Source organism: Centroberyx gerrardi, chromosome 17 (assembly GCF_048128805.1).
Source record: "Centroberyx gerrardi isolate f3 chromosome 17, fCenGer3.hap1.cur.20231027, whole genome shotgun sequence".
In the NCBI taxonomy this organism is placed as follows: domain Eukaryota; kingdom Metazoa; phylum Chordata; class Actinopteri; order Beryciformes; family Berycidae; genus Centroberyx; species Centroberyx gerrardi.
Genome location: NC_136013.1, coordinates 20,835,775 through 20,860,991, shown reverse-complemented (window position 1 = coordinate 20,860,991; position 25,217 = coordinate 20,835,775). Strand labels below are relative to the sequence as shown.

Genomic DNA, 25,217 nt, shown 5'->3' with positions numbered 1-25,217 from the left:
CAGCCAAGATGTAAGATACATACATCGAAAAACAACACAGTTTGAAAAAATAGAGACATATTATTCAAGCTATTCAAATTTCCAACACGCCAAATGTGATAAATAAATACAATAGCATTTAAACAAAACATCCAATGAAGGAGTTTCCTTTGGGTATAGTACAACTTTGATTTTGTCATCAAAACTGATTCTTGATATTCAATGTGCAGTTTAAAATGAAGCACTCTACTGTTTGATAAAAGTCTTGAGTTTCATCTGAGGTAAAGGAAACAGAAACTATTGCATTAAGAAATGCTGTGTATGGACAAGAAAACATTGCGCTTGCCGTTGTGTGCCATCACAACGGTCGGAACTGGATATGCATCTTATACAAGATGCTTAGGGGAGGCTGGAAGTCCTCTGTATATAGATTGTACTTGCCTTGCACCGATCCCCCCCTCCCCCCCTCAATCTGTCCTTGGCTCCTCCGTTGTGCCCCTGGGCAGAACGAGGCCTTGCCTTCCCGGCCTTGCTGCTATCTCCACCCTCCTGCTACTGAGGTGGAAGACTGTGCCGTTGTTAAACACTGCCCAGAGGACCGTCGGGAAGATGTTTTCAGAGCATCGTTAGGAGTGAAATTCATGTTTTCTCCCCCTGTCAAGTCTTTACTGAAGCCAATTTGCAGCATTTTACATGTCATTTAGAAAAGAGCAGGGAATATTATTAATATAAGTAGAGTCAAGAGCTTTTCTGTAATTGAGTTCCAATAATAATCAAGATTTTAAAGGAATAGTTCACCCAAAAATGAAAATTCAGTCATTATCTACTCACCCCCACGCCAGTAGAAAATCGGGTAAAGTTTGTTAGTCCACACCCATATTAATGTTTGAAGTCCACTTTAGTCTCTGTTCTGTACTGTATGTATTCTGCACTGTGTAATACATGCAGTATGCAATATTATTATGACATCAAACATTAATATGGGTGCTCACTTATTGAATTTGACAATTAAATACAAAGTAATTGGTTTAAAACTGTATTTTTACCTATTTAAAATCTTGTGCTTTTATTTTGAAGGCTAAACAACCAAACCGGAAGTCTTGTTTCTGGTAATTCGAGCTAGTCTTACCTATCTAGGCTGGGGTGCCACAAATGTGACGTATTTTGAAAGTAGAGTGGCGATTTCAGCTAAATAATGGTGTAAATGTCTGTCTTTTCAAGTCACATGGGGATTCAAGAGACTTGGATTATGCTGTAAGAGCTGCATGGAGTCATTTTATGGTTATTTTCCGTTATTTTTTGAAGTCTGAAGACAGGTCTCCAGCAACTTCAGTTGTTTTGGAGAAAGCTGCAATGTACTTTCAGCTGGCAAGCTCCGGGACTAACAAATACCGATTTTCTACTGGCACGGGGGTGAGTAGATAATGATTGGGTGAACGATTCATTTAACTTGCATAGACAGCCCGGAAATTAATTTGACCATTTCCTGCATTGTTTTTTTGGGGGGGAGGTTCATTATTTTTTTTCTTCACAAAAAAACCCCATTGTTTTTACTGATGCACAATCTAGTTGAATGAGCAAGGCTAGTTCAAGAGTGGACATTTGGACAAAAGAAAAAAAAAAAAGAAAAAAGAATTAAGGGGGAGAAACAACACGAGAAATAAACAAGGATGTACATAAATAATCAAGTCAGTGACGCTGCAGAATAAATGAAAAGACAGAACGAGAGCCCGAGGCTCTGCTTCACCCTGACCCCTCTCTGTCAGCTGCTGCCTGTGGAGCTTTGGAGGTTAGGGTGGGGGGGTGGGATGGGGGCGAGGATGCAGGACCAAAAATAATTAGAGTAAAAATAATTAGATGCAAGCGCTCTTGCTGAAGCATGCATAGCTTGTACAGACAAAAACGGGGATATGGGGACGCCCAGGGCTCATTGCAACCCCCCCCCCCCTCCCCCCCCCCCCCGAGGAGCAAGGCTGACCTCGGGGGGAGTGGGCTACCGGTTGCTTTTTTCAAAGTCTTTATACTCGATTCAAGTGGTGGTGACTCTTGACCACAGCAGCAGCCCACACATGATGGTCAGTGATGCGATACAGGAGCATCCCACACCATATTGCAGCAGCTACTCCATCGTCCATACATCACACACAATACTCCAAGCCCACTACTGACAGATGTCAGTTAGTTCACTACACCCTGATGGATCAATGACGGCTGCTTGAGAGTTTGTCCTCGGGGATGCATAGATCGAGACCAATGCACCCCGCCAACCGCCTCCGATCGCTTTGGCGGAGGTGACATGGGTCAGTGCTTGTGGGGGAAACAAAGCTCAAGTGAAGCGAGAGCAGAGGGCTCAGTCACGAAAGCGGCGTCGCTCCGCACTGATCACTGTGGAGGCTGGGCTGAAGTGACATTTAGAGGCAAGCCGCCACTGCACATATAAGCTCTCGAAGGAGTGCGGATGGATAGATAGACAGCTGGTTAAGATGGCGTCATGACCCGGCGCTGCGCACGTGAACGTCGGGGATGGCACTTCACACAAAAGGTCACGGCGATAATCGGAGGAAAAACGTGTGCTTTTATTAGCTGTCAGGAGAATCTTGGAGGAGCATGAAGCGAGATATAAACTGTACTCTAAATGTTAGAGATGGGACAATATTTTGAAATTGGAAAAATGTAACAATACGTATCGTGGGGCAGAAAAATGAATCGTGATATTACCTCCATTTTATTCTGCTGTAGTAATCACAAATGAGACGCTTGACCATCACAATTTCATAAGCTCTCCATCCAAATTATATTATTGTCACTTTGTAATGACATTTTTAATTTGTTGTTTATGTTCTAGCGAGCCAATGCCAGTGCTAGAAAGATTTGTGGCTCAGAAATAAACAATTCTGCAGTCAGACTTCATTGTCATTGAGCTTTTATTCATTACATCTTATCATGGTTGTATCAAATCATGCACCCCATATCGCATATTGAATCGTATCGTGAGATAAGCTTATCGTCCCATCCCTACTAAATGTACAGCAGAATTAGTAGTGTGTGGCAAGCTTTATGGTATATTAAGTTTAGGCCTAAGTATATTAAATATACTTCTTTTTTCAAGATATATTAAATATTGTTTCCTTTCTCTCTTATAAAATACTCTGAGATACATTTTGAATATCAGCATAAGCCTGTTGAAACAAAGGTTTACTGGACCGCAACAAATGAGGCACATTTTACTGCAACCACCAGCCATGTTACGAGACCTTACTGATATGCACAAATATGCTCGAGCAAAATTTGGCAGCGGGAGGTCACGGGCCAACGCAAAATGAGAGGGTATGAATACAAGCAACTTCCAACGGGAGAGACAGCCCAGAGGTCAAGGTACGATCAAAGGATGAGATACTAAAACGCTGCCCAAGAGGTCCGCGTGCCCTTTAACGGGGAAGAAAACTGCCAACATCCATCTGCATGCACTTCGGTATCTTGCCTTCATCTCTCCTCTCAGTGTCCTTTCCGCTCGTTCATTTTGACTATGACAGGCTGCCCCCATTTTAAAAAAAAATATAATAAAAAAATTGCATTCCCCCCCCTCTGCCCGAGGCTGGGCGGTCCACGCGGGAAGGTAAACATGTCCACCCTGGTGAGGTCAGAGCGTGCGGATGCTTCGCTCCAGGTAACGGTCGTCCTCCACAGCTCTGCGCCCACCAGCAACATCTCGGCGTCCACTAGCAGCGCGGAGTAGCCTAAGTCTGAACAGATTTCCGCTTCGGTGGCAAACCCACCCTGATGCAAGGACATCCAAGGATTTGACGGGGGGGGGTTGAGGCTGACCCAAATCAGGGTCAACAGCCTGACCTCAATCTACCTGGCTAATGACTAATCCTTTGTTTGTCTGCAAAGTATCGCTGAGTGATGACTTCTCACCTTTTTCTTTGTTAAGGTGTTGACTTTTGGTGATACAGGGGAAGCCCTGCTATCGGTTTCATTGGTTTTAACTCATTTTGAAGGCAGACTGAAAAGGGAGTGAGTATTTGCTGGTTTCATTTTGCGATACGTGGCCCCCAAACACAAAAACACAGAATGGATGTGCTAATCAAAACTAAATCAGTAACCATGTGGCTGACACTTCACTTCATTTCTTTCTTGTATTGTGTAGAGATCACCGGCTTTTGAGAACACTACTTGAGCCTCAGCGGTGACCAATGTGATCAAAGTTACTCGACTCAGAGTTCATTCTTGCATGGTTGCAACATTGACCCACAAGCCGAGGAAAACTGGTGAGGCCATGTATGTGCACAGCATGAATATACACAATGTCGTTTGTCATCCATGAAACCGGAGCAACCGTGTCCATGAATGAGCATCAATTTAACAAGCTTGTGGTTCCGGTGCTCCTTTGCAATGAAAGAGCTGTATCCGTCAGGTCAGGCAGGAGGCAGCCTGATAATTGTAGGAACTACATTCATTTGTGACATTCGGACTTCAAAATTGACATTATGAGCTGACATGATTCTGACATGTAGGCCAGGGTAAATTACATGCAATTCTACTTCTGTGCAACAGTACATCCACAGAATTGTTTGTAGTGAGGAAACGTGCAATGCACAACATCATCCGACTCAAGACACTGACTGAAGCAATTGCATGGCAACTGTCGCACTGAAAATTCAGGTCATTGGTTTGGCGTACAGTATATTTGTGTTCAGAGAGTCCAGCCTATATGCTGCATAATCCCATTCCTCTGGAGTGCGTAGGTGGACAAGGTGTAGGCCGATGTTCATTACTTTCCCCTCTGTGTGTAGATACACTCTTCCTCATTCTTCCAGTGCTCCTATGGTGATACTATGCGTAACCGAGCTGACAAATACAGCGTAAAGCTGCGCGCGCGCTCGAGTCTGTGTGTGTGTATGTGTGTGTGTGCGCATGTGAAGCAAAGAACATGATATGATTAGGGTGACAGGAATGCACAACCGTATCCCAGACCCTCTTCTCTAATAACATCTTTGAAAAAATTAGAGGGAGCTCTTTTTTGACAACATTGTGTCAACGGCTGCGCAGCTACCACCTCCCACCGGCAAAAGGTGTCGGTGTGTCTGCTTCGCTTTTGAAAGCCTTTGCAAAGAACCCCCTGGGACTACAGCGAGTGACAGCACGCTTGCTTTAAAAAAATGCCACCGATGGAGCTCCCCTCAGGGGTGTGTCTAGAAATTTTCCTGCCTGAGGACATGCTGAAAAAACCCCAAAAAAAACACATGCCACGACCGACAATGCGTCCCTGGAATAAGACTTCCACTTTGGCTGAATCCGCTCCAAGTGTGCAGAGTGAGACTGCTCTCAGTGTTCCAGTTCTGAGAGACATGGGGACTGAAAGGCTGTGAGGCTGATGATGGCTGCTGTTTTCCTTATGTTTACCATCGTTTCCCTTCACAAACAGAGGCCAGGCTGGAAAAGGCCAGAGAGCCAGGGCCTCCAGCATACAGGCAGTGAACGATGGAGGAAGCGACAGAGGGAAAAGAGAAAGGAGAGAGAGATGGGAGAGAGATGGAGAGAGAGAGAGAGAGAGAGAGAGAGAGAGAGAGAGAGAGAGAGAGAGAGAGAGAGAGAGAGAGAGAGAGAGAGAGAGAGAGAGAGAGAGCTTGGTCTAAGCAGCCTGCAGACACCACGCGGCTCAGAGCAGATCGAGAGTGACGGGTTGCTGATTAGTCAACTCGCAGCCCCCAAGACCAGAGTCTGCACACACACACACACACACACAAACATACACACACACACACACACACACACACACACACACACACACAGACACACGTTGGCTTACAGTTGAATTAATTAAACCCTACTGTTATCAATAGCACATAGATAAAATACATGAACACATACACATGTAAACAAACAACTGAACACACACTGCACGTCTCAAGAAATCTTGCATGTCATGAGACAGAATCTTCCTGTTGACACTGATAAAGGTCTGCAACAAAGTGTGTGTGTGTGTATAGATTGAATATGAGTTGAGGTGTGTATAGGGTTGGTGGTTAGTTACCTTAAGCAGATAGACAGGGATGTTGCTAAAGTCCACGGGGAGTTTGAGAAGGAAACGAGCTGAAAACTCTCCTGTCTGGAAGACGAGAGGCAGGGAGAAAGAACATTACAAGCTGTGATGGCGAAGTCTTCACACGGTGTACAACATATAGGTCATGTGGCAGTAACAAGAGGCCAGTGCCACTGGATGATTAGTAATGATGGCTTCACGCATGCATGGAGCACATGAAAACAGATACAGTCTATAGATAAAATGTTATTACATTATTCAGTGAATAGAATACCATTTCTCTGTTGCAAAATCTTAGAGGACATATCATAATAGTACTTGCTGAAGTACTCAGCTTTCCTCAACAACAATAAGAGATCATCTTCACCACAGTGATTGGTTATTGGCCCTAAAACCACACAACCTTGCCACATTCAGCACCAACTTCATCTGCCATGGATCAGTGGATTTCATGCACACTTATGAAACAACGCTATGAAAACCTTCCTGAAAATCTTCCTACTTGCTTAATCGGTTTTGTAAAATCTAATGCTATGTTCTTTTTTCAATATAAGTGCATCTTTAGTAGATTATTGCAGCGTTCAGGTAGACTGCACATCAAGACTGTGGAAGACAATGGTTCCATGAGGCAGCTCCTAGATCTAAATGCATGTAATATGTGTAATGCATGAATAAATGTGAAGCAGCACGCTGCTGAAAAAGAGCAGAAGAGCTCAGGAAAGATTCCTTCAATAAAGGTTAAAAAAGAGTGATTGATATGAAGTATGACACAATGTAATTTCTAAAATGAGAACACCACCTTGTAGAACTCTTGAGCTGCCTAATGTCCCACCATTATATATTAAACAGAACCAGTTATGTTAATGAGCTCAATTAGCAAACACTTCTATGTCAACATGCTTGTCGTCACATAGCACATGGGTGGTATTAATATGAGCTCTGTATCAGCATTAAGGGGTTTAGTTTCAAGAAAATCAGTTTTCCTTATTAATATACAAATTATGCAGCAAAGTGCTCCAAAATCTAATTGGATCCACTCTATAGGGGGAATCTGGTGTAAGTATGAAGTTTCTATCATGTATTGTTTTTGAGTTATTGTGTTCACAAAACTGTGTTTACTTTACATAGACAGACATAAAAAACTGAAATTGGTCAACAAAAAGTCAAAGTCTAAGTCTAAGCATGTATGATTACGACTTGACACCATTTCTTGGGTACACTACAACCGAAAATCTTGATACAGAATTAAATGCTATTGCTGATCTTATACACATCAACCAATATTTGTGAACATGAACAATTTTATCTTAGGGCTGCACAATTAATTGTTTATTATCATATAATGCAATTTCAGTTTGTAGAATCTTGTCATAGCAGTATACTGAAACATTTAATTTCATTTTGAATGTCTGCTCTAATTGAAAATAATCAAGATGTTGGCATAATATACCAAAAGTTCAGTAAAATAATTTTGTAGCTCAAATCATCAAGAATAATAACCGTGATTAATAATACTGATCACATTGTCTAGTAAAAAAATCAGGATTATGATTTTAGCCAACATCCTGAAGCTCTTACAGTTATGAACCAAAAAATATGTACATATTCCCGTAAAATAAACCTATGTTAAGAGGTTGCACCCTACAGCCACTGTGTTCACAAAATCCCATTAAGTGGCAAGTGGAGGAATTCCAGGATTTGTCTCTTGGCTTTCTCATTTCTAGTGTTGAGAAATAGAGCTGTTCATGTTCTCAAAAATCAAGACTGTCCAAGTTTATAGGAATAATATGTGAACACTGTTTTATGGGGGGAATTCTCCTTTAAGGATTCTGCAGTAGGGACCAAATGGCTCTTGGCCTTGTACGATGTATAGATGCCAAACACACAAAGACACTGCGCTGTTCCCTACCCAGCTGTTCTTGCGTCCGGCGTAGATCTCCATGTTGCGGCCGTAGTTGGGATCCTCCAGCAGGCTATCGTACTCGAAGAGCAGCCTGGAGCTCTCGCGCAGGCGCTGGCACTGGTACTGATGGTACTGCTGGATGAGCTCCTTCACCAGCTGGAGCAAACACTCCGGCTCCCCGGCGTCCCACTGGACCAAGTGCTGAGACAGACACCGGAGGACAGGCGTAGTTATACAACGGTGTGGAGTGGAGCTAAAGCTTTCAGAGTTTCTCGTAATGGCAACTTTGTGACAAAAAACAATGGGATTTATAGGAAATGTATTAATTTTGAGGAACACTACCACTCACAATACCATTGGTATGAGATAGAGGCTACCAATCGTCTTGAGCATGGTCTCTTAAGGTAATTATACATACCTGTCAACCTATAAGTAATGGAAATAGGGAGACGGGTGATGGAAAACCTGTCGAAACCTGTGTAAGCTGTGTAACCCAACCTGCAGCGCTTCAGCATTACAATCACACTCAGTAGGAAATGTAATTGGTTTTTTTTAATTGATAGTGTGACAAACCGTGAGATTTTCATTTCACGGCCGTGAGACGGCAGCAAAGGCAAAAACACCCGAGTCTCACCGGTAAATTGTGAGAACAGACAAGTATGATTATACCAACATATCACAATTAATTTGATAATGATGTACTGATGTTTAAAAGGCTACACAGAGCACCTTTAAAGTCTGAATTCTCTGGCATACAACATGTGGTTAGACAGTAACCTACTCTCAAATGATCAATCTGAACAACCCATTAAGATAATGAATGGCACTTCAGTGTCTATATTAAAGACAAAATCTGGGAAATGAAACGATGGTGGGAAATTAATGAAAAGCACAGAATAAATGGGAAGCACACCAATGGGAAAAAAAAGATTGTGCCTGGGAGGAGAAAACATCATTTATCAGAGTAATGGCCAAATCCTGACTTCCCATCACCAGATCTGTGGGAAAGGGTTGTGCTAAAGGATGTCCTGCCGCAACAGAGTGGTTTTGGTTGATAGGGAAAACTTTCCTGAGCCTGACCGCCCCCGTTTGCCATTTCTCTGACCTCATGTACCAGACTGGATCATGGTTAAAACAGGCCGGTGCCATTACCAAGACTGGAATGAGGAAGGTTTGCGATACACAGTCACTAGTATGGGGAGAAAGAATACCACACCCAGGTGTACGCTTTTATTGTGGTACAATAGTTTGGCAAGACATCAAAGGTGTCAGGTTCCCACCCATATCTGCCTAAGAGTAGAGTAATTACAGCGATGCCTATCAAAAGTAGTTCAGTTGGTTATTTAGTGTCCCTTGCATGCAATAGCGCATTGTAAATTTATACCAACCCCCGTCCAACCAACCTCATTTTCATAGCCAGTGCCACACAACATTGACCCCGCTGACTGGGCCCAGGAACAGGTATGCAAATCTACCGCACAAAACCACAATCACATGTCACGTATCGGTAAGCAGCGCTGGCCGACACGATCTTCCACTGGGCTAAATTCTACCAAAGGGGGGAAGTGTTTCCTCTCTAAAGGGGAGCTTGTCCGTTGATGCACGAGGAATAAAACGCTCAATATTAATGCGAGCGACACTGGGCGAAAATAAATTGCAGGAAAACTGTCAGGTCTAATAAAGACAAATGCATGGCTGAAATCTGGGGAATGAACGCTGCCTATTTGGCGTGCGGGAGCTCTGTGGTGAAAAAGACGAGAGCCAGAGAAAAACAAACACGTCTGGCTTAATGAGTTTACTGCATTGTTTGGACTTTGAAATGACGGTGCTTGTTATTTTGAAGAGATCTGAGCTCCCTTGAGGGAATCCCTTGGTGATGACACTTTGATGGAGATGCCACTATTTTCACAGTTATCTTTCCACTGATATAATACACAACTGACTGAATGTACAACCGAATAGACCTGACAGCTTTAATGTGAAGAGGACGAAGATGACGACAACGTTGGAGATAAAAAAGGGTTAAAACTGGCTTAGTTTAGGAGGGTGATGTGTGCATGTCGGCTGCCCCCGAGTCCCCGAAAGTGAAAGTGAATCCTGCCCCTAATTCATTGTCAAACTGAGGTAATGCTGGTCGACTCAAACTGTGACCAGGCAGAAAAACAAGCCGTGCGCCCTGATGACATAACTAAACAATGCCAGTGTAAATGTGTAACTTCTGTTCATCATTGTTTCTCCCTGCCTTGGTCAGTTAATTGCAGCTCAGCCTAATTGGAGAGCGAATCTGAATCAGCAAAACCGTTTTGGCTTTGAAATGTGTGGTTGGCGGGGTTCAGAGTTTGCTGGAAGTAGTCTATTAATGCCCATCACATTAAGGTGGATTAACACAGGACATGTCTTTGACTTGCATTGACTTGTCCGTCCGACTGTCTGCCTGCCTGCCTGTCTGCCTGTCTGCCCGTCTGTCTGGAAGTCCGTATCAGCCCGACGGAGAAAGCCTCCATTGTTTTGCAGCGAATCACATCCCCCCTTGCCATGGGAGGGGGGGGAGGCAAGGGCAAGGGCAGGCTATACAGAGCCGGTGACCTCATCGCACTGATCCACCAGTGGTTACCAGCAATGCCGGGATTCCCGAAATGAGGGGGCGACGCAAACAAGGACGGGCATTGTCCAAAAGAGGCAGTCAGCGCCCCGGGGGCAGGAGTGAGCTGAAACTGAGGAGAGACTGAGGAAGTGCTGTGTCAGGATTGTGACATAGAGGATCACTGAAACTCTGTTGAGGAGGAGAGGAGAGGAGAGGAGAGGAGAAGAGAGGAGAGGAGAGGAGAGGGAGGAGGGATCAGATGTGGGAGAAGAGAAATAAAAAAAAAAAGAACATGGCGAAGAGCTGTTGAGCTCAGACAAGTAGGCCAAGGCCAACGGAAAGTACGCCTGAAAACTTGCAGACGGATCTCAGTAGACGTTTTATCGGTAGGTAATGGTATTGTAATCAAAACTGGACTTATATAATAGAGTAATTTAGGTGGGGAAACCGTAGTACGAGTTACTGTTATGATGACAGTTTTGATGCACATTTACCTGACACTCAAACAAAGAATCCGTTTTCCCTGGAAACATTTGTAGTTCAGAAATAGCAAAATGAATCCTGTCATGTCAGGATGGAGGTAGTCTAGAGATTAGAGGATGCGGCTTGTGATTGCGAGATCACTCATTCAAATCCCTGCACCGGGTGGGAAAATGTGGTTGGAAGTGAATGAGTAACAATCTCCACAATTACCGCCAAGGTGCCCTTAAGCAAGGCAGTCAGCCCCCAAACTGCTCCACTGGAGTAACAGTAGAACACTGTGGTTGTAATGGGAAACTCCCAGCTGAAGCAAGGCATTGCTGGAAAAGAGCTCAGTTGACTTTACCTAGATAAATAATGTTTTGGGGTTGTTGTTTTTTTAAACAATTATGACTGATAATACTATCTTGTGTGTCTTATATCGTACTGAATGTTCCGACTTTGGTGCTTGAATGCAGCAGCAAGGTATTGGTCAAAGATACTGAGGAAGAGCGAGTGAGCTTCAACAGTAGATATATCTCCAATGAAGAGCACTGAGCCAAAAAGCAATGTCCATGTGTTGCCATGTGTGTGTGTGTACAGATTCTGCCTCGAATTGATTTTACACGCTCCGCTGAAGGCTGCGTGTGCCAAAATAGATCTATGTGCAAAGTATGTGCCGTCATTTTTTCTATTATTTCTTCGTGAATAAGATACAAATTTGAAACATCAAAAAAAAACAACCAACATCAACAACGTTTCATCCGCATGCTGTGTGGATGAAACGTTGTTGTCAGGGCTGCATTACTTTCTCCACAGGGGGGGTAGATGTAATGGCTTTATCGGAGCCCTCACCAATATTCCCTGGCTCAATCTGGACCCCGTAATCCCATTACTTTGTCAGTGTACGACACACTGGTTAAACCTGTGTGTCAAATGATTAAGCCTGAACTTGGCTTTTGATAAAACCTGTTTCCCCTCATAGATAAAGCACTGATACCTTCCATTTCTGAAAATAGGACACTTGTATGTATGGGAAGCAATTCATAATCGTATTACCTCAACATATTAGGATTTGATTCAATATCAGTGTTAAAACTATATATACATATATATTAAAAATATATTGGCATTTAATTGGATTTAACATTTTGGGTATTAATTTAGCAGTGTTAAGTGTCCAAGCCAATGCAGAGCTCAAAAAAGGTCAAAATAGCACAGTCGGTTAGCGTGAATATTACAGAACATTGTGCTTTTTAGATGAAAATACAAGTGATTTTTGCTTCTTGACCTACTTCCTCCATCACACCTCCTTTTAAAATGATCTACAGCCATTTGCCAGTGTGTGTGGCTTTGTTCTTGAAATATGGAGGAAGGTCCTTATAAGAAAGGTCACGCAATGTTTGGTCAAATGAGCTCATAAAACCCCAGAGTGGACCAATTAACAGCAGTTTTCTATTGATAGTACATATGGATCAAATAGAAAATTACAGCTATCATTTCCAACACAAGCCATATTACTCCTGCTGAGTAGATTCAGTTTCAAAAGCTATTTATCCAGAAACTCGCTGCCAATTATCAAAGTAACTGCCTAAAAGGCATTCATGAAGTTTTTTTGTTTTGTAAATAAAAAGGGGATCACCCTATTGACATTAGCGGATTATGGCATCAGAGTGATAAAGATGTTACAACCTGAATAAATTTTAATTACATATCTCATGGCACACTGTATCCACTGAGCTGCAAACTAGGTGGGTCTGAAGTAGCAGGGAAATGATAAGGATGAGTGAAAAACTCAAGAGTGCCAGTGTTTCCCTTTAAGAACAAAATGTACACCTAAATTGGGCACCCTCGCAGTGAAGAGACCCAAGTTGACAGAATTATGTCTTCCTGTGCCATCCGTCTGTACCATCTTCGATCCAATATTTATCTTAGGCCAGCGAGAGAGGGGCTGGCATCTGAAAATGCAAGATAATTATATAGGCCAAGAGAAGATATTTGTTTTTACGTCTTTAATGTGATTTTTATAGATGCTGGCAACCTGATCCAATAAATCGCTGTAGACTTGAAAGTGTGAGGCATTAAAAAACTACTAAGTATTAAATTAATCTCTGCTAGTCTCTAATTCAAGTGTGGGCTCACGCCCTGTTTCGCCCCCGGAGAGTGCCAAGTCTAAGATCATGCTAAATTGCTCTTGTCATGTGTTTAAGACACTTGGCATTCTCAGCCCATAGTGTTTTTTCGACATGAACCGTGCAGCTTGTGTCCAACACAGTACAACTTGTTGACGGAAATAGCACTTTTTTAACTACTTTTAATGTGGTTCAATAACCGTCTTAGCCCAATACCAAAGCGCTGTGAGGGCAGATACATTGTCCCCACTTGGTCTTGGCACTCGTGCCTATAGTTTTCTCCCATCCATCAGCTGGTGTTTAGGAATTGCCTAACCCCTTTCCATCGGCTATCTCTGGCCACAAACAATAGCTTGCCCGCTAAAAGCATTCCCAGACCTGTCAGTGAGCCTTGCCAATAATAAACTCTAATAAAAGCTGGAACTCGTTATTCCCTAAAGCAGGAAGGAAGAGGGAGCAACAGTGGGTACACTAAGCCCAGGTCGACATAACCTTGCTTTACGGGCCATCTGAGGTCCATTGTTATAACAGCGACAGGGGACGAGCCGCACTGGCAGATAGGAAGCGCTCGCTAATGCCTGGCATTCAGGATTACCAGGGGGTAAAGTGAACTTGGGAATGTTTCCTTTTCCTAAATTGGAGAATGCTTAGATTGGCTTTACACTGCATTTTCGCAGTGGGAGTTGTCCCGATATCAGAATTACGGACAATGTCTCATTGTACGAGACCATGACTTCTCTGAGGGGTCTTAAATTCAAAAAGGTGGGAAAATAAACAAGTATTCACCAATAAGAAGTCTTGACTTGACGTGACTTCAAAAAACAACATTCCACCTAGGAGAGCAGGGCGAGGACAAGTTACTAGGCTATGACCCTGACTGACCCGAAAGCTTCAAGCCTTAGGTAACCTCTACATAACACCCAGTCAATACTCTTGACATTTTGTTTTGTGTAGCCATCAACCTGCACTAAATTCAGGGGGAAAAATGAACACTAGTACAGTGTTAGAGTGTGTTAATACTTACATAAATAACTAAGAACTGGTAAGACAAGAACACGCAAAGGAAAAAAGCAAGTCTCTTCGCAGTCTCGCCCCACACAGCAAACAAGCCGGTACTCCAAAGGTAGTAACCATCAACCAATTCAACACTTGCTGCTTTGGCTATAAAAACAATCACCACTTTTACCATCAGAGACAAACACAACAACTTAAACATGGGTTTCTCAGACATGATGTCTCTCTCTGTATTCTGTCTCTTGATAATGGAAAGCCCTGCAGGAGGAAAAGAGCACGGGATTTACCAAAAATGAAAAATCCTCTTCTGTGCACATGGATTTTGAAAGTGTGTGCATGTACTGGACCTGGGTAATTCCCAAAGTGGATCGAGGTCAAGGAGGTGGAGGGTGAGTGGGCTGTCCCCAGGGCCACTATCAGCCAGACTAGTATCATAATGAATCCAGCTGGCCGGAGCAGGTCTTGACAAAAATAGGGTTGACAGATAACTTGGGAAACAGATAGCTTAGTTCTTGCTAATCCAAACCTCAACTCTATCTGGTAAACCAATCAGCATAACTCTTTCCATCATCGGGAATGTGTTATTTTCTTTCTCTCATAGGTGTTGACCTCAGTTGCTCAGTTGGTTGGCCTAAATGGCCTAAGATGACTCAAATGCAGAAAATACAGTGCTAATTGTTGGCTGTCCAGGTGGAGAACTAACAGAGCCTAACCGCAACACCTCCACACAATGCAATACAGACAATTTCTGGAATTTCCAGTGTAACTAGACAGAGCCTGCCTCTGTGCCACACAGGGAAGTGCTGCAGCATGGATAAGTGGGAACATGTTGATGCTGCAGCTAGTGAGGCCATCAAGATTAACCCCGGGTTTCAGACACACACACACACACACATCCACACAGGTTGAGAAAGACGCAAAGCACTGGGGAAACTCCCAAAATGTTGTTTAGGGCCTATGTGGAGCTCTGGACAAGTCTAGACCAGAGGAATGATACATTACACACAAAGAAGGGGACAGAGGGGCAGACAAATGGTAGTAATAGGTGAGGAGAAAGAAAGGGGCAATTAGAGATAACTGTTCTCATGTGCTGCTCAGCACACGCACACTTGTCCCTGCCCCACAACAGAGGATAAACAGCGTGTGTCACTGTCCACCGATAGGTAATTCACGTTCCTTTGCCTCTATCCTGACTACTTGATAAATGTGAGACTGTAACAGTAACTTGAAAGTCTTACAAGTGCACAGGCTACATAGTTTAGTGTCTCCAGATGTGAGGCAGTGCAGAGACTGTTCCATGACCCCTACAGTTTCCCTTGATCTGTCTTGCATGGATTAAAATATAAAAGGGGGCACTGATAACTGGAGAATAGCTCAAAAGGTCAACAGGTCAAAAGGTCTTCGAGTGTAGTTAGACCTTCAGACGCTAGTGGTGAAACACACCAAAACAGCTCATGCATTCTGCAAACAGATTAATTTTTTTCTCCATCAAACAAACACTTGAAAAACATCATTATATTTGTTTTTTTCTGGACATTCCATACAAAACTATGTACTAAAAGCTTAAGCAAACTCAAGTCTGTAGTCATCAGTCAGTGAATTAGGGAAACAAAACAGGGGTGATGCAACAGTACATGTACTACGTAATGGCAGTGAGTAGGACTGCTCTCCACCCTCCCTCCCTTCCTGCTTCCCTCTCTGTAATTTCCCCCTCTCCTGGCCGGCCGTTTTCCCAGCAACCCGTGGGCACGCATTCCCAATCGTATTCCTGTCATAAGCCCGGGGTGTGTGAACGCGTGTCTGTCCAAACGCCTCTCCGCTGGGCATGCGGCCCCCCTGTCCGAAGCAGAGTGCTTCGATAACCATTGGCCTGTTGTACAACCTGGAGTGGAGTGTGTTGTCACTCATGAGCAGCCCCACTGGGAACAGTCCGGGAACAGATCTTCTAAGGAACTTTATTAGTTCTGATGGGAAAGGAAGCTGCGATTAAGTTTGCCCTGATATTAATAGCAAGTTTAAGTAAAGCCACGTGTGATTATTTAACATTGAGATACAAAAATTGACTGAGAATCAAAGAACAAGATTGGAACAAGCAAGCCAAAAAAGTTGAAATGCCAATATTCTTTACCCGCAGGCTCCATCCAGCGAAATGGAGCAGGGTGAGGCAAAAAAAAACTGACAACCATACAATGACAAAAATATAATTAGTAGTTAATAATAAAAGTTGGCCATTTCCCTAATAGCCTTTGGCAAAAGAGGTCTGCTGCAGAACCGTAGCCTTTTTGCACAACACACCCTACCGAGTCCCCACCTACACCACACCCACTCACATAACTGCACACACAAAACATAATCCATGCTGTGCACACACACACACACGCACACAACCCTGTACCAAGGTTAGACAAGGCCAGTCCAACAAGTCCCTTTAGTCACCCTCCAAATTTACTTAGTTGTGCTTAGATTCATCTCCATTTCCCATGGTAAAATCAACATCACATGTTCCATACTATTTAAAACTCCCACCACAGTCTCAGCACGCTTAACTCAATTAACTACTCTGTCATAAGCCGCTATTTAACTGACAATTGGGATCAATTAAATCCTTGGGTTAGACAACTATAAATGTGTCAGCATGGTTAAGTGATGATTAAAGTTTAAGGGGCTATCGTGGGTCAATTAAGGCTTTATTTTCAGGTCGAGAGAGACAATGACTCCCTCTTTCCCCAAAATAAACCCATTAGACTGGCAGTTGCCTTGTGTGGCACAGCGCCTGCTTTATTAGATTTATGGAGCCAGTGGCGAGGGTTAAAATGAATGACCAGCTAAGAACAAACCCATGTGTTTCAAAGCACTCTGAGGTCGGGGACAGCCTTGGTGGCCAATTACCCATGGTCTGGATGCCTTTGAATGTTCATTAAGCCTATATTTGCCCTCGCCAGTGAACCATGGCACCTAGCAACAATACCATACCGAACCTCAACAAATTTGTGGCAGTGTGTGCTCTTATTCCATGGCTCATGGAACCGCTCTGCTGTAAAGGGTTTATTTGTGGGGCATGTGGCTTCACTTCATCCAACCAGATTATTAAAAGTCTCTTTCATCATTCATGCATTGTGGTTTAAATGCTGAAAGGACTTTTCTTAATAATCACTGAGGTTTGAGGGTTTCTTCATTATTTGCTGCTGTAGTAATTCATGTTTCCCACCTCCCTAGATGTGGGTTGATTAGTAGCTGGGATTTTCAAGTAGACAGAAGTCAAATTTGATAAAAACTATCGAATACACCCAGCACCAAAATGCTTTTTATGAATGACTTTTAAGAAGATTAACGACATGGGTGTTGGATGTATCATGTGCATGTCTTTGTTTTGTCATTTGGTTAAAACTTTTGGTATTTTAAAACAGTGATGAATGTCTGTCTAAACAGAAACATGGATAACAGACCTACCCAAGGCCCGGTGAGAGGAGGGACAAAAACACAAGGCTAAATAGAGACGACTAATGATACCCTTAGCTGGCTGTAAACAAGAGCAACATGTTGCTGAGACATCAGAAATTCAACTAGGCAGTGAGAGAGGACCTAAAATTAGCCTAATGTTTACCCCCTTGGATAAAAAAAGGCCACAAACCTATTACTTGTCGCCTGAGAGTGGCAAAAGTGCATTCAAATTCTCCTATGTGCTTTATTGGCCGTCATTTATTTTCCAGTAGCATGCATTAATGTTATCTCTTGTGACGTAGGCCTGTATTTTTAAATATTAATGGGCAGAATCTAATACTTTTTCACTGTCCAAAAACCTGAAGGCCCTATTTTCTATTAATAGAAAGTTGTACAAGTCATCAAGAAATATTCTGCAGGCACCTGGTTCATTTGTTGACACAGGACTCTTTCCAAATTCACACCGCCATTCAAAGTTTGCGAGCCTGAGCTCTGTCTGCACATTTCCTGTGGGACGTGGTGGGAAATGTAAGGAATTGTTGGGAATTCAGGGTTTTACAGAGCTAGGGGGACGTACTTACTGAAAATCTACAGGAAAAAGGAGTGAGTAGGAGAGGGGGATCTCAGGCAGAGAGAGACGGAGGAGGATTATGAAAGCATGAACAGAGAGACACAGCAAGAATATAAGCGAGAGAATAAACAAGCGATGGGCTGCCAAGCACTGGCTCAGCCAAGGTACTTCCCCTTATGTGCACAGCTGGATTTGTGAGACGGTGAGCAATTCTCCCCTCCCGTCTCCCAGACTCTGACACAGGCAGGGGAATTTAACTTCTCCATGCTAGGCTGCTTCAAAAATAGCACTGTGGACAACTGTGCGGTAGTAGCCTAATAGCAACAACAACAATAGCACCATGCCAAGACTCAGTGTCTTGTCTCTCTCTTGCCATCTTTGAAGAATACATACTGCTGAAGTTTTCCACCGGTGAAGCTGACACTGACATTGTGTTGCCTCTGCTACACTGCAGCTATGCAAATGTTTGTGTCTAACAACCTTGTGCCTAAAGTTGGAGCGTAAAGTCTTTAGTGGAGCCTGACTGACTACTGACTAGTTGGCATTAAACCAAATTTTGCAATGAAAATCATTACCAAGACAGGGTTCCTGCTGTGGCCCCGACGGTAAGCTAAAATTAATTCATTTGGGGATGCAAAGTGGCACCTACAGTTGGGCTTGATGTGGAAAACCAGATGAAAACCACCACCATCTAATGCAATAAATATGTGGAGGAATTTGTAAAATACATTCTGGTGTGTCCTGTAAAGTGACCCATTTGCACAATTCCCGACTTTCCCGGTCTGGGATACACCTCTCAAAATCCCATGATATACCAAAAAACCCTGGACCAGTGGGAACCCTATGAAGATGAGCAGCCAATCACCAATCAAAGATACGTGTCTATTGTCATAGTTACCATGCACATTAGCTTGACAGGCATGAGCCACTTGGAATGGACGACACAGACATTAAAATGTGAGATCGGAAATTAAATCTCCATGTGACACATAAAGATTAGAGCTACAAAATGCTGGCAGATGCTGGCTGCAAAAACAACAAAAACAAAATGCTTTACTGTTAGTGACTTGGTATCCTTTACACATGAATAGGGGCTTATGTAAATATTTTGTGGTGCAACCACTTGTATTTAAGTAATGCGTAAATCAATAGTGGCCACTCAAGTTAAAACTACACTCCATTTGAACTTAGACGCAGCTGACGCAATCGGCCCCTGAAAACCAGTTTGCTGCTGTCAGCCTCATATCAGACACCAAGTTATTTATGAATCTAGTCTAGATACTTCTATACAACAGTCTTATCTCACCATTGTCTGGTTTAAGTGAAAATGCTTGCATGTTTTCCTTCGATCTTGGACAAATAGAAGTTGAAGGGAAACTTGTTTATGTTCTGATTAATGGACTGGTGACTTACTGCCATTCATCTGAGTGCTAGATAATCCATGCTGTGATTATTACAGGGTAGGCTAACATTCAGTGTTTTATACAAGCTGACAGCCAATTCACCTAGGTCTGTTTACGTTATCTTGCTAGTGTGTCATGACTTTACAGAGATGATCAGAGTTCCAGATAAAAAGGGAGTCAAAACAGAGCCTATAGCCTAATGAAACACAACTGTCAACTATTGCAACATTTCCCTCTATTCGCCCATAGTGGCTGCAGAGTTTTAGTTCGCTCTTGGCAAGGGTGTATGTGGCAATATTTCAACTCCCTCTCGCTAGTGGCGTCATCACAGTTACGATCAGCAATTTGAGGCATCTGTCTGGCATTTAAGACCACAAAGGAGAAGCATGATACACTGAGCAACAACAGAGATGTAGGTTTAACAAGTGGGAAATGACAAAAACAAGCCCTGTGGCAAATTTGTTTTCCCGTGCAGAGCAATAAAGGAAAGGATATATAAATATGGTTAAATTGATTCTAAAATAACAATCAGGTGATCTGTGTGATAGACTGCAAAAACATATCATTTCACAATCTGCTAGTAACAGAAATAACAACTCGCACAGAGACTGGGTGATTTTGTCAGTATGTGACTTGAGTGTAGATACGCACCGGTAGTTCTGAGGGTTCAGGTAGAAACTCTGCATCCTCTCCAAAAATAAAATCTGGTGGAAGTTCTGGATAGCTGGCGTTGAATATAATATCCCCTGAGAGCAAAAAAAGAAAGGGAAATGTATTATTTATCTATTCATTACTTAGCACACTGTTCTATGCATAGGGAAAAGTTGTCTTGCTTTTGTTACATTATGATGTTTTACAAAATGACCGCAATATCAAGGGGTCGACCTAACTTTCATCTCATATATGCCGATTTTTCTCTGTTTGCACTTTGCATTAAACACAAGCTACACCTGAACTCCGAGGAGTCAGGAGAATCCTGACACATTACTGAAGTACCTTCAGTAATGGGCAAACTTGACATTTACCACTGAAGCCATCGAGAAAGCTGCCAAACAGGTCTGCCTTGTGAAGATAACTGCACAGACGTTTTTGATATACACTTATGCAATACTGACATCAAGTTTGGCTTAGTTTATTTGCTCAAAACATAAAAGCGAAGTGAGAAAACACAAAGGAAGAGAAACAACATACTAATTTATGCAGACAAGACAAAAAAAAACAAACCAAAACATAAGGCTTATAAAAATTGGCCTATAGCCCAGGACAAGATAACACAACCCATCATCATATATCACATGTCACATAACACATGGGTCATGTAGGGACTTAAGGTTCACAATGTTCAGATATTATGTTACACAATTCTATTTCTGTGCGGCGAGGCTGTTCTGTTCTGCTTTTCCGTCATTGTTCCAGGGACAGCAAGAAGAGACAAGTGTACACATATGGCAGTATTTTTCCAGCGGGGAAGAGTCACACGAGGAGAGGAGAGGATGTGCAGTAAATCTGTTACAAAAAGCTCTGGAAGTCAAGTCGGAGACGTGTGGGTCCAATATGTTGGCACGATGCGACCCGGGGGGAAGCTGTGAGGAAACGGAGGTCTTGGCACTCCACCCTTTGAACAAGTTATAACATAAACTTAGATACATTGCCTCGTTCATATATCATGAGGCTGAAACAACTGCACTGCAATGAAGAAGCCTACCCCCAAAATACAAGGACTAGCCTAATAACACACATACGTCTACATAACATGCCTTCTGAAAGTATCAATTCCCGTTTAGCCAAACGATTTATTGAGATCATAAGGGCGTAATATACGCAACAATGAAGGCCACAAATTACTGTCTGGCAATACCAGCTACGGCGGTGGGTTTGGCTTGCATTAATGAGGCACAGCTCTGTGCATAGTGTGCCATGCTTTTGCACGCTATCAGCAGGCAGGTCCAGACACTGGCAAATACCCGAGGCCTTGCATCCTTCACTAAACAAACATTCTTCCTCAGGCCAAAGCACAGGAAAGTACATCAACTAGTAAAAAACTTCACAGGAGAAGCTGCATGCCACGCCAGACTGCCGGCCGCCTTTTTTTTTGTCTCTTTCAATGCAAAGACTGCAGCCCTCATGTCTTCTCCTTAAAGGTTGCTTCCCAAAATATGACGAATACACAGTTTATAACATTCCAACGTTTGCTTAAAGGCAAAGAACGCCAAAAGACCTGAAAGTATGAGCGCTTTTCTTTTCTTTATCTTGCTGACTGATTATGTTTAGGGCCGCGCATTCAAAAGCTTCCACTTCCATTTCTTTGCAGGCGACCTGAAATGAGGAGACATCTGTTCAAATAGCTTGTCAGTAAATCATCAGCCACGAAAACCTGTTTTGCCAATCCAGCTCACGGATCTGGCCTGCTTCGTCTAGCTTTGAAGCGGGTGATAATGTCTGTCTGGAGCTGTTGTTAAATGAAAAAGTGTCTAATGAAAGGGTACAATCACCTGGATAAGATACTATGTTTTTACACCCAATGACCCACAACTTTATTTTGTGCTTATCAGATGATTCAGTTATCACATGAAACTCATAAAGTCTGCTCTAGTGTTCAGATGCCATGAACTTCTCTCTGGATTGGTAAACCACTCCACCAATGTCAGAATGAGAGATTATATACTGGCAAACTGACAGGATCTCTCAGGGGTGCGTGCGTGTCTGTGTGTGCGTATGTGTGTGTGTTGCAAAATGGGTCTTGTGAGTCACCATAATTCCAGGAACACCAAATTAAAATCATTCTCAACCAAGATAATAATCACTTCACAACATCTTGTCATGCTACCGATCGGGCATTTTGGGAGGCCGGCTCATAAGGGAAAGTCTCAGATGTGGGACTTCAGTCACATGTGAGAGACCCTTCCAGTAATGTTCGGTGGCACAAACAACAGCATGTTTATTGGTATTGTGTGCTGTTCAAAAAAAAAGGTTGAATAAACTATATTCTGCATGCTGTATCTTAGGAAGGGAAATCAAAACTAAGACCCTGTTCTGTGATAAAGATTATTAAAAGGTTTATTTTGGTCCAATTCCCAGGTAAGTACGCATTTAATTGCAATAATAAAAGGAAAAGTCTCACAAATATGCACAATTAACTCAATGCATTGTATTTTTTGCACTGCCATTTGGTTCATAGTGCATGTTTAATTAACTGTTATGTTCAAATGTTACTAATTGATTGTTGTCTTTTTGTATTCAGCCAGAAGTTCAGGTCCAAATATTCCCCATAAAAATCAACTCATCATCATTTTTGTGCATTCGGCATAGTTCCCGCTACTTCAAAATAAATTAAAGGGCCATGAAATAGATATTTTTTGTGATGTTGCTTCTCAAAAATGGGGATGAGAGATCCACTTCCCCCTGAAATCATTCTGTGGAAGAGCTTTGTTCCACAGTACAAACATTGGCATTAAAATGGCTGGTGACTTTGATAATACTCCATGGTTGTTTCCAGTTCAGCAGTTATTTTGTAAGAGTATTCATGAATGTTTTTAAATGGCAGATATCTCCATTTTGGAACAAAACTCATACAATTGTTGATGCAATCATGCGTGTTTTTAATGTAATATTCATGTGATTCAACATATCAGTTGTTCATTTTAATTGGTATTGAACTAAAACCTCCTCTCATATACAAACCGGCCTGTTTTGAAGTGGATCTCACAGCCCCATACACTAATGAAGGCTGGCTGAAAATGTGTAATCTGTCATACAAATGAATTCGGCGTTGGAATACTCTTTTGAGAGTGCGGTCCCAATGCTCTAGACAATGCACCAATTAACTTGAGCACAGTGGGCGTCCTACAAATTGAATGGCTCTCAGAACTTACAGTTTAGAATACAGAGAACAAACAAATGGGGGAGGAAAAAGGGGAGGGGGGAGCAAATAAAACTGTACACTGATTATAAGCATGGTTACACGTATGAAAGAAGATAGATAGATAGATAGATAGATAGATAGATAGATAGATAGATAGATAGAGTTTTTTCTAAGTGGCCCGATCAGTTAGCAGAATGTTATTAATGCTGAGCAGTAGCTAGGTAGGATGATGATGGTGTTTGTGAACAGAAAGCACACTGCCCATGTTTATCTATGAAAATGACTGTCTTATTACCTCAAAAAACACAATTTAGCTGAAGTGAACATCCACTGGCTTACTTCCCATTGAAACTACCTGGCTAGACATTTGATTTTACATAATGTCAACATCAGTGGCTTAACTGGTTAAATTCATTTGGGGATGCAAAATGGCACAAAGGAAAGCAACTCATTTATCCAGCTTACATTTCAGGGTTTCTCCAGCATAGGGGATATGAAGCTTGAAGCGGTCACAGCAGGGCCCAGGGGTCAGAGACGTACATCTGAAAGTGGAAGTGATCGAGACCAAAACAGGGGAAAAAAGTCAATCTCCATGCTAGAATCTGGCAGTTTATTACCTTGCTTACTGGCAAACATACATAGAATTTGACTTAAGACATTCTCCAGGTTGTTAAGGTCCCTTTGGCATAGACATATTCCACTATTCAGCACTTGTTTCAATAAAATGTTAACTTTTCCTCAACCAACAGTGTAGGTCTAAAAGGACAAAGAAATAACAGGCAAATTAGTTGTAAAAGTTGACATCTGACAGCCAGATTTCAGCATGGAGTTTGATGCGACATTCTCTCTGCCACAAAGAGATAAAGACAGAATGGCTTGTATCGATGCCAACAGTGACCATGTGTTCCACTTCTGAGTCGTCTTCATCTCAGCGAGCCGCCAGATCTCAAAGTGCCTGGATAAGTCCTTGACACCGAAACCAGTCGTTGCACCCAACTGATATCCGGCTGCTCGGTTGATGATAATTGGCTGCTGTGTCCCGTCTAATGCTGCATTCACATCATATGGGAATAAATGTGTGAGCAACCTGATGGCTGAAAGCACCAATTTCAAAGTGTTTGAACCCATCTGAAGCCATCAAATGCCATGATTGAAGTTTTCCATAGATTTTGGTTATTCTTGGTTACTCATAGTTTTTTCACATGCAGCACACATGCACTTAGTGAGTTATATATTAGAGTGGATGTTTTACAGGGTTAGAGCCATCCACTACAATATCAAACATAAAGAAAAAATCCAGCAGATAGATGTGTCCTGCCATGGCATGTAGGAGTTATGGTCACAACTAATGATGACAATTGTTCATTTTATTTGTTTTATTTGAAGTGAATATGTGATTCCTTACACTTGACTTGAGACACTTCCTTGTTGGTGAAATAAAGAATTCAATAAGTCTGAGAAATCATGGTTCAACTTTAAACCTCGAGTTGCCAGCTTACCACCTGAAAGCTGATGTGAATGATATTATCAAGTAGGAAGCTCACATCTACCATTTTTCCCGTATGACATGAATGCAACATGACTGCAATGTAGGAAAGATGGAATGCCTCCTGTGTTTCATAGGGAAGCTAGCTGGTGCCAAACTACAACTCACCCCGTTTTGAGGTCTGTGACACGGAGACAGTTGGTCGAGTCGAGTCCCACGCGACCGTTCCGCACCACGCTGCACAGCAACGGCCGCAGCTCCGGCGAGATGCGGTGCAGTGCGACCTCAGGGGACATGTTGTTCATTTTCCACACTCAGGAGTCTGTGGACACACAGC

At 42.6% G+C, this 25,217-nt stretch overlaps 1 protein-coding gene across 2 annotated transcripts in view; it reads right to left on the bottom strand.

Annotated features, from left to right (window-relative positions):
* babam2 (BRISC and BRCA1 A complex member 2) overlaps window positions 1-25,217 on the bottom strand; it is a 62,753-nt gene that overhangs the window by 36,937 nt on the left and 599 nt on the right. For both annotated transcript variants that reach the window (XM_071918947.2, XM_071918948.2), the window contains exons 2-6: window positions 25,049-25,202; window positions 23,860-23,936; window positions 20,184-20,278; window positions 7,935-8,129; window positions 6,017-6,091 (exon numbers count right to left, since the gene is read on the bottom strand). In XM_071918947.2, coding sequence (XP_071775048.1) covers window positions 6,017-6,091; window positions 7,935-8,129; window positions 20,184-20,278; window positions 23,860-23,936; window positions 25,049-25,185 — 579 coding nt within the window. In that variant the 5' untranslated portion in view covers window positions 25,186-25,202. The remainder of the gene's footprint in view (window positions 1-6,016; window positions 6,092-7,934; window positions 8,130-20,183; window positions 20,279-23,859; window positions 23,937-25,048; window positions 25,203-25,217) is intronic.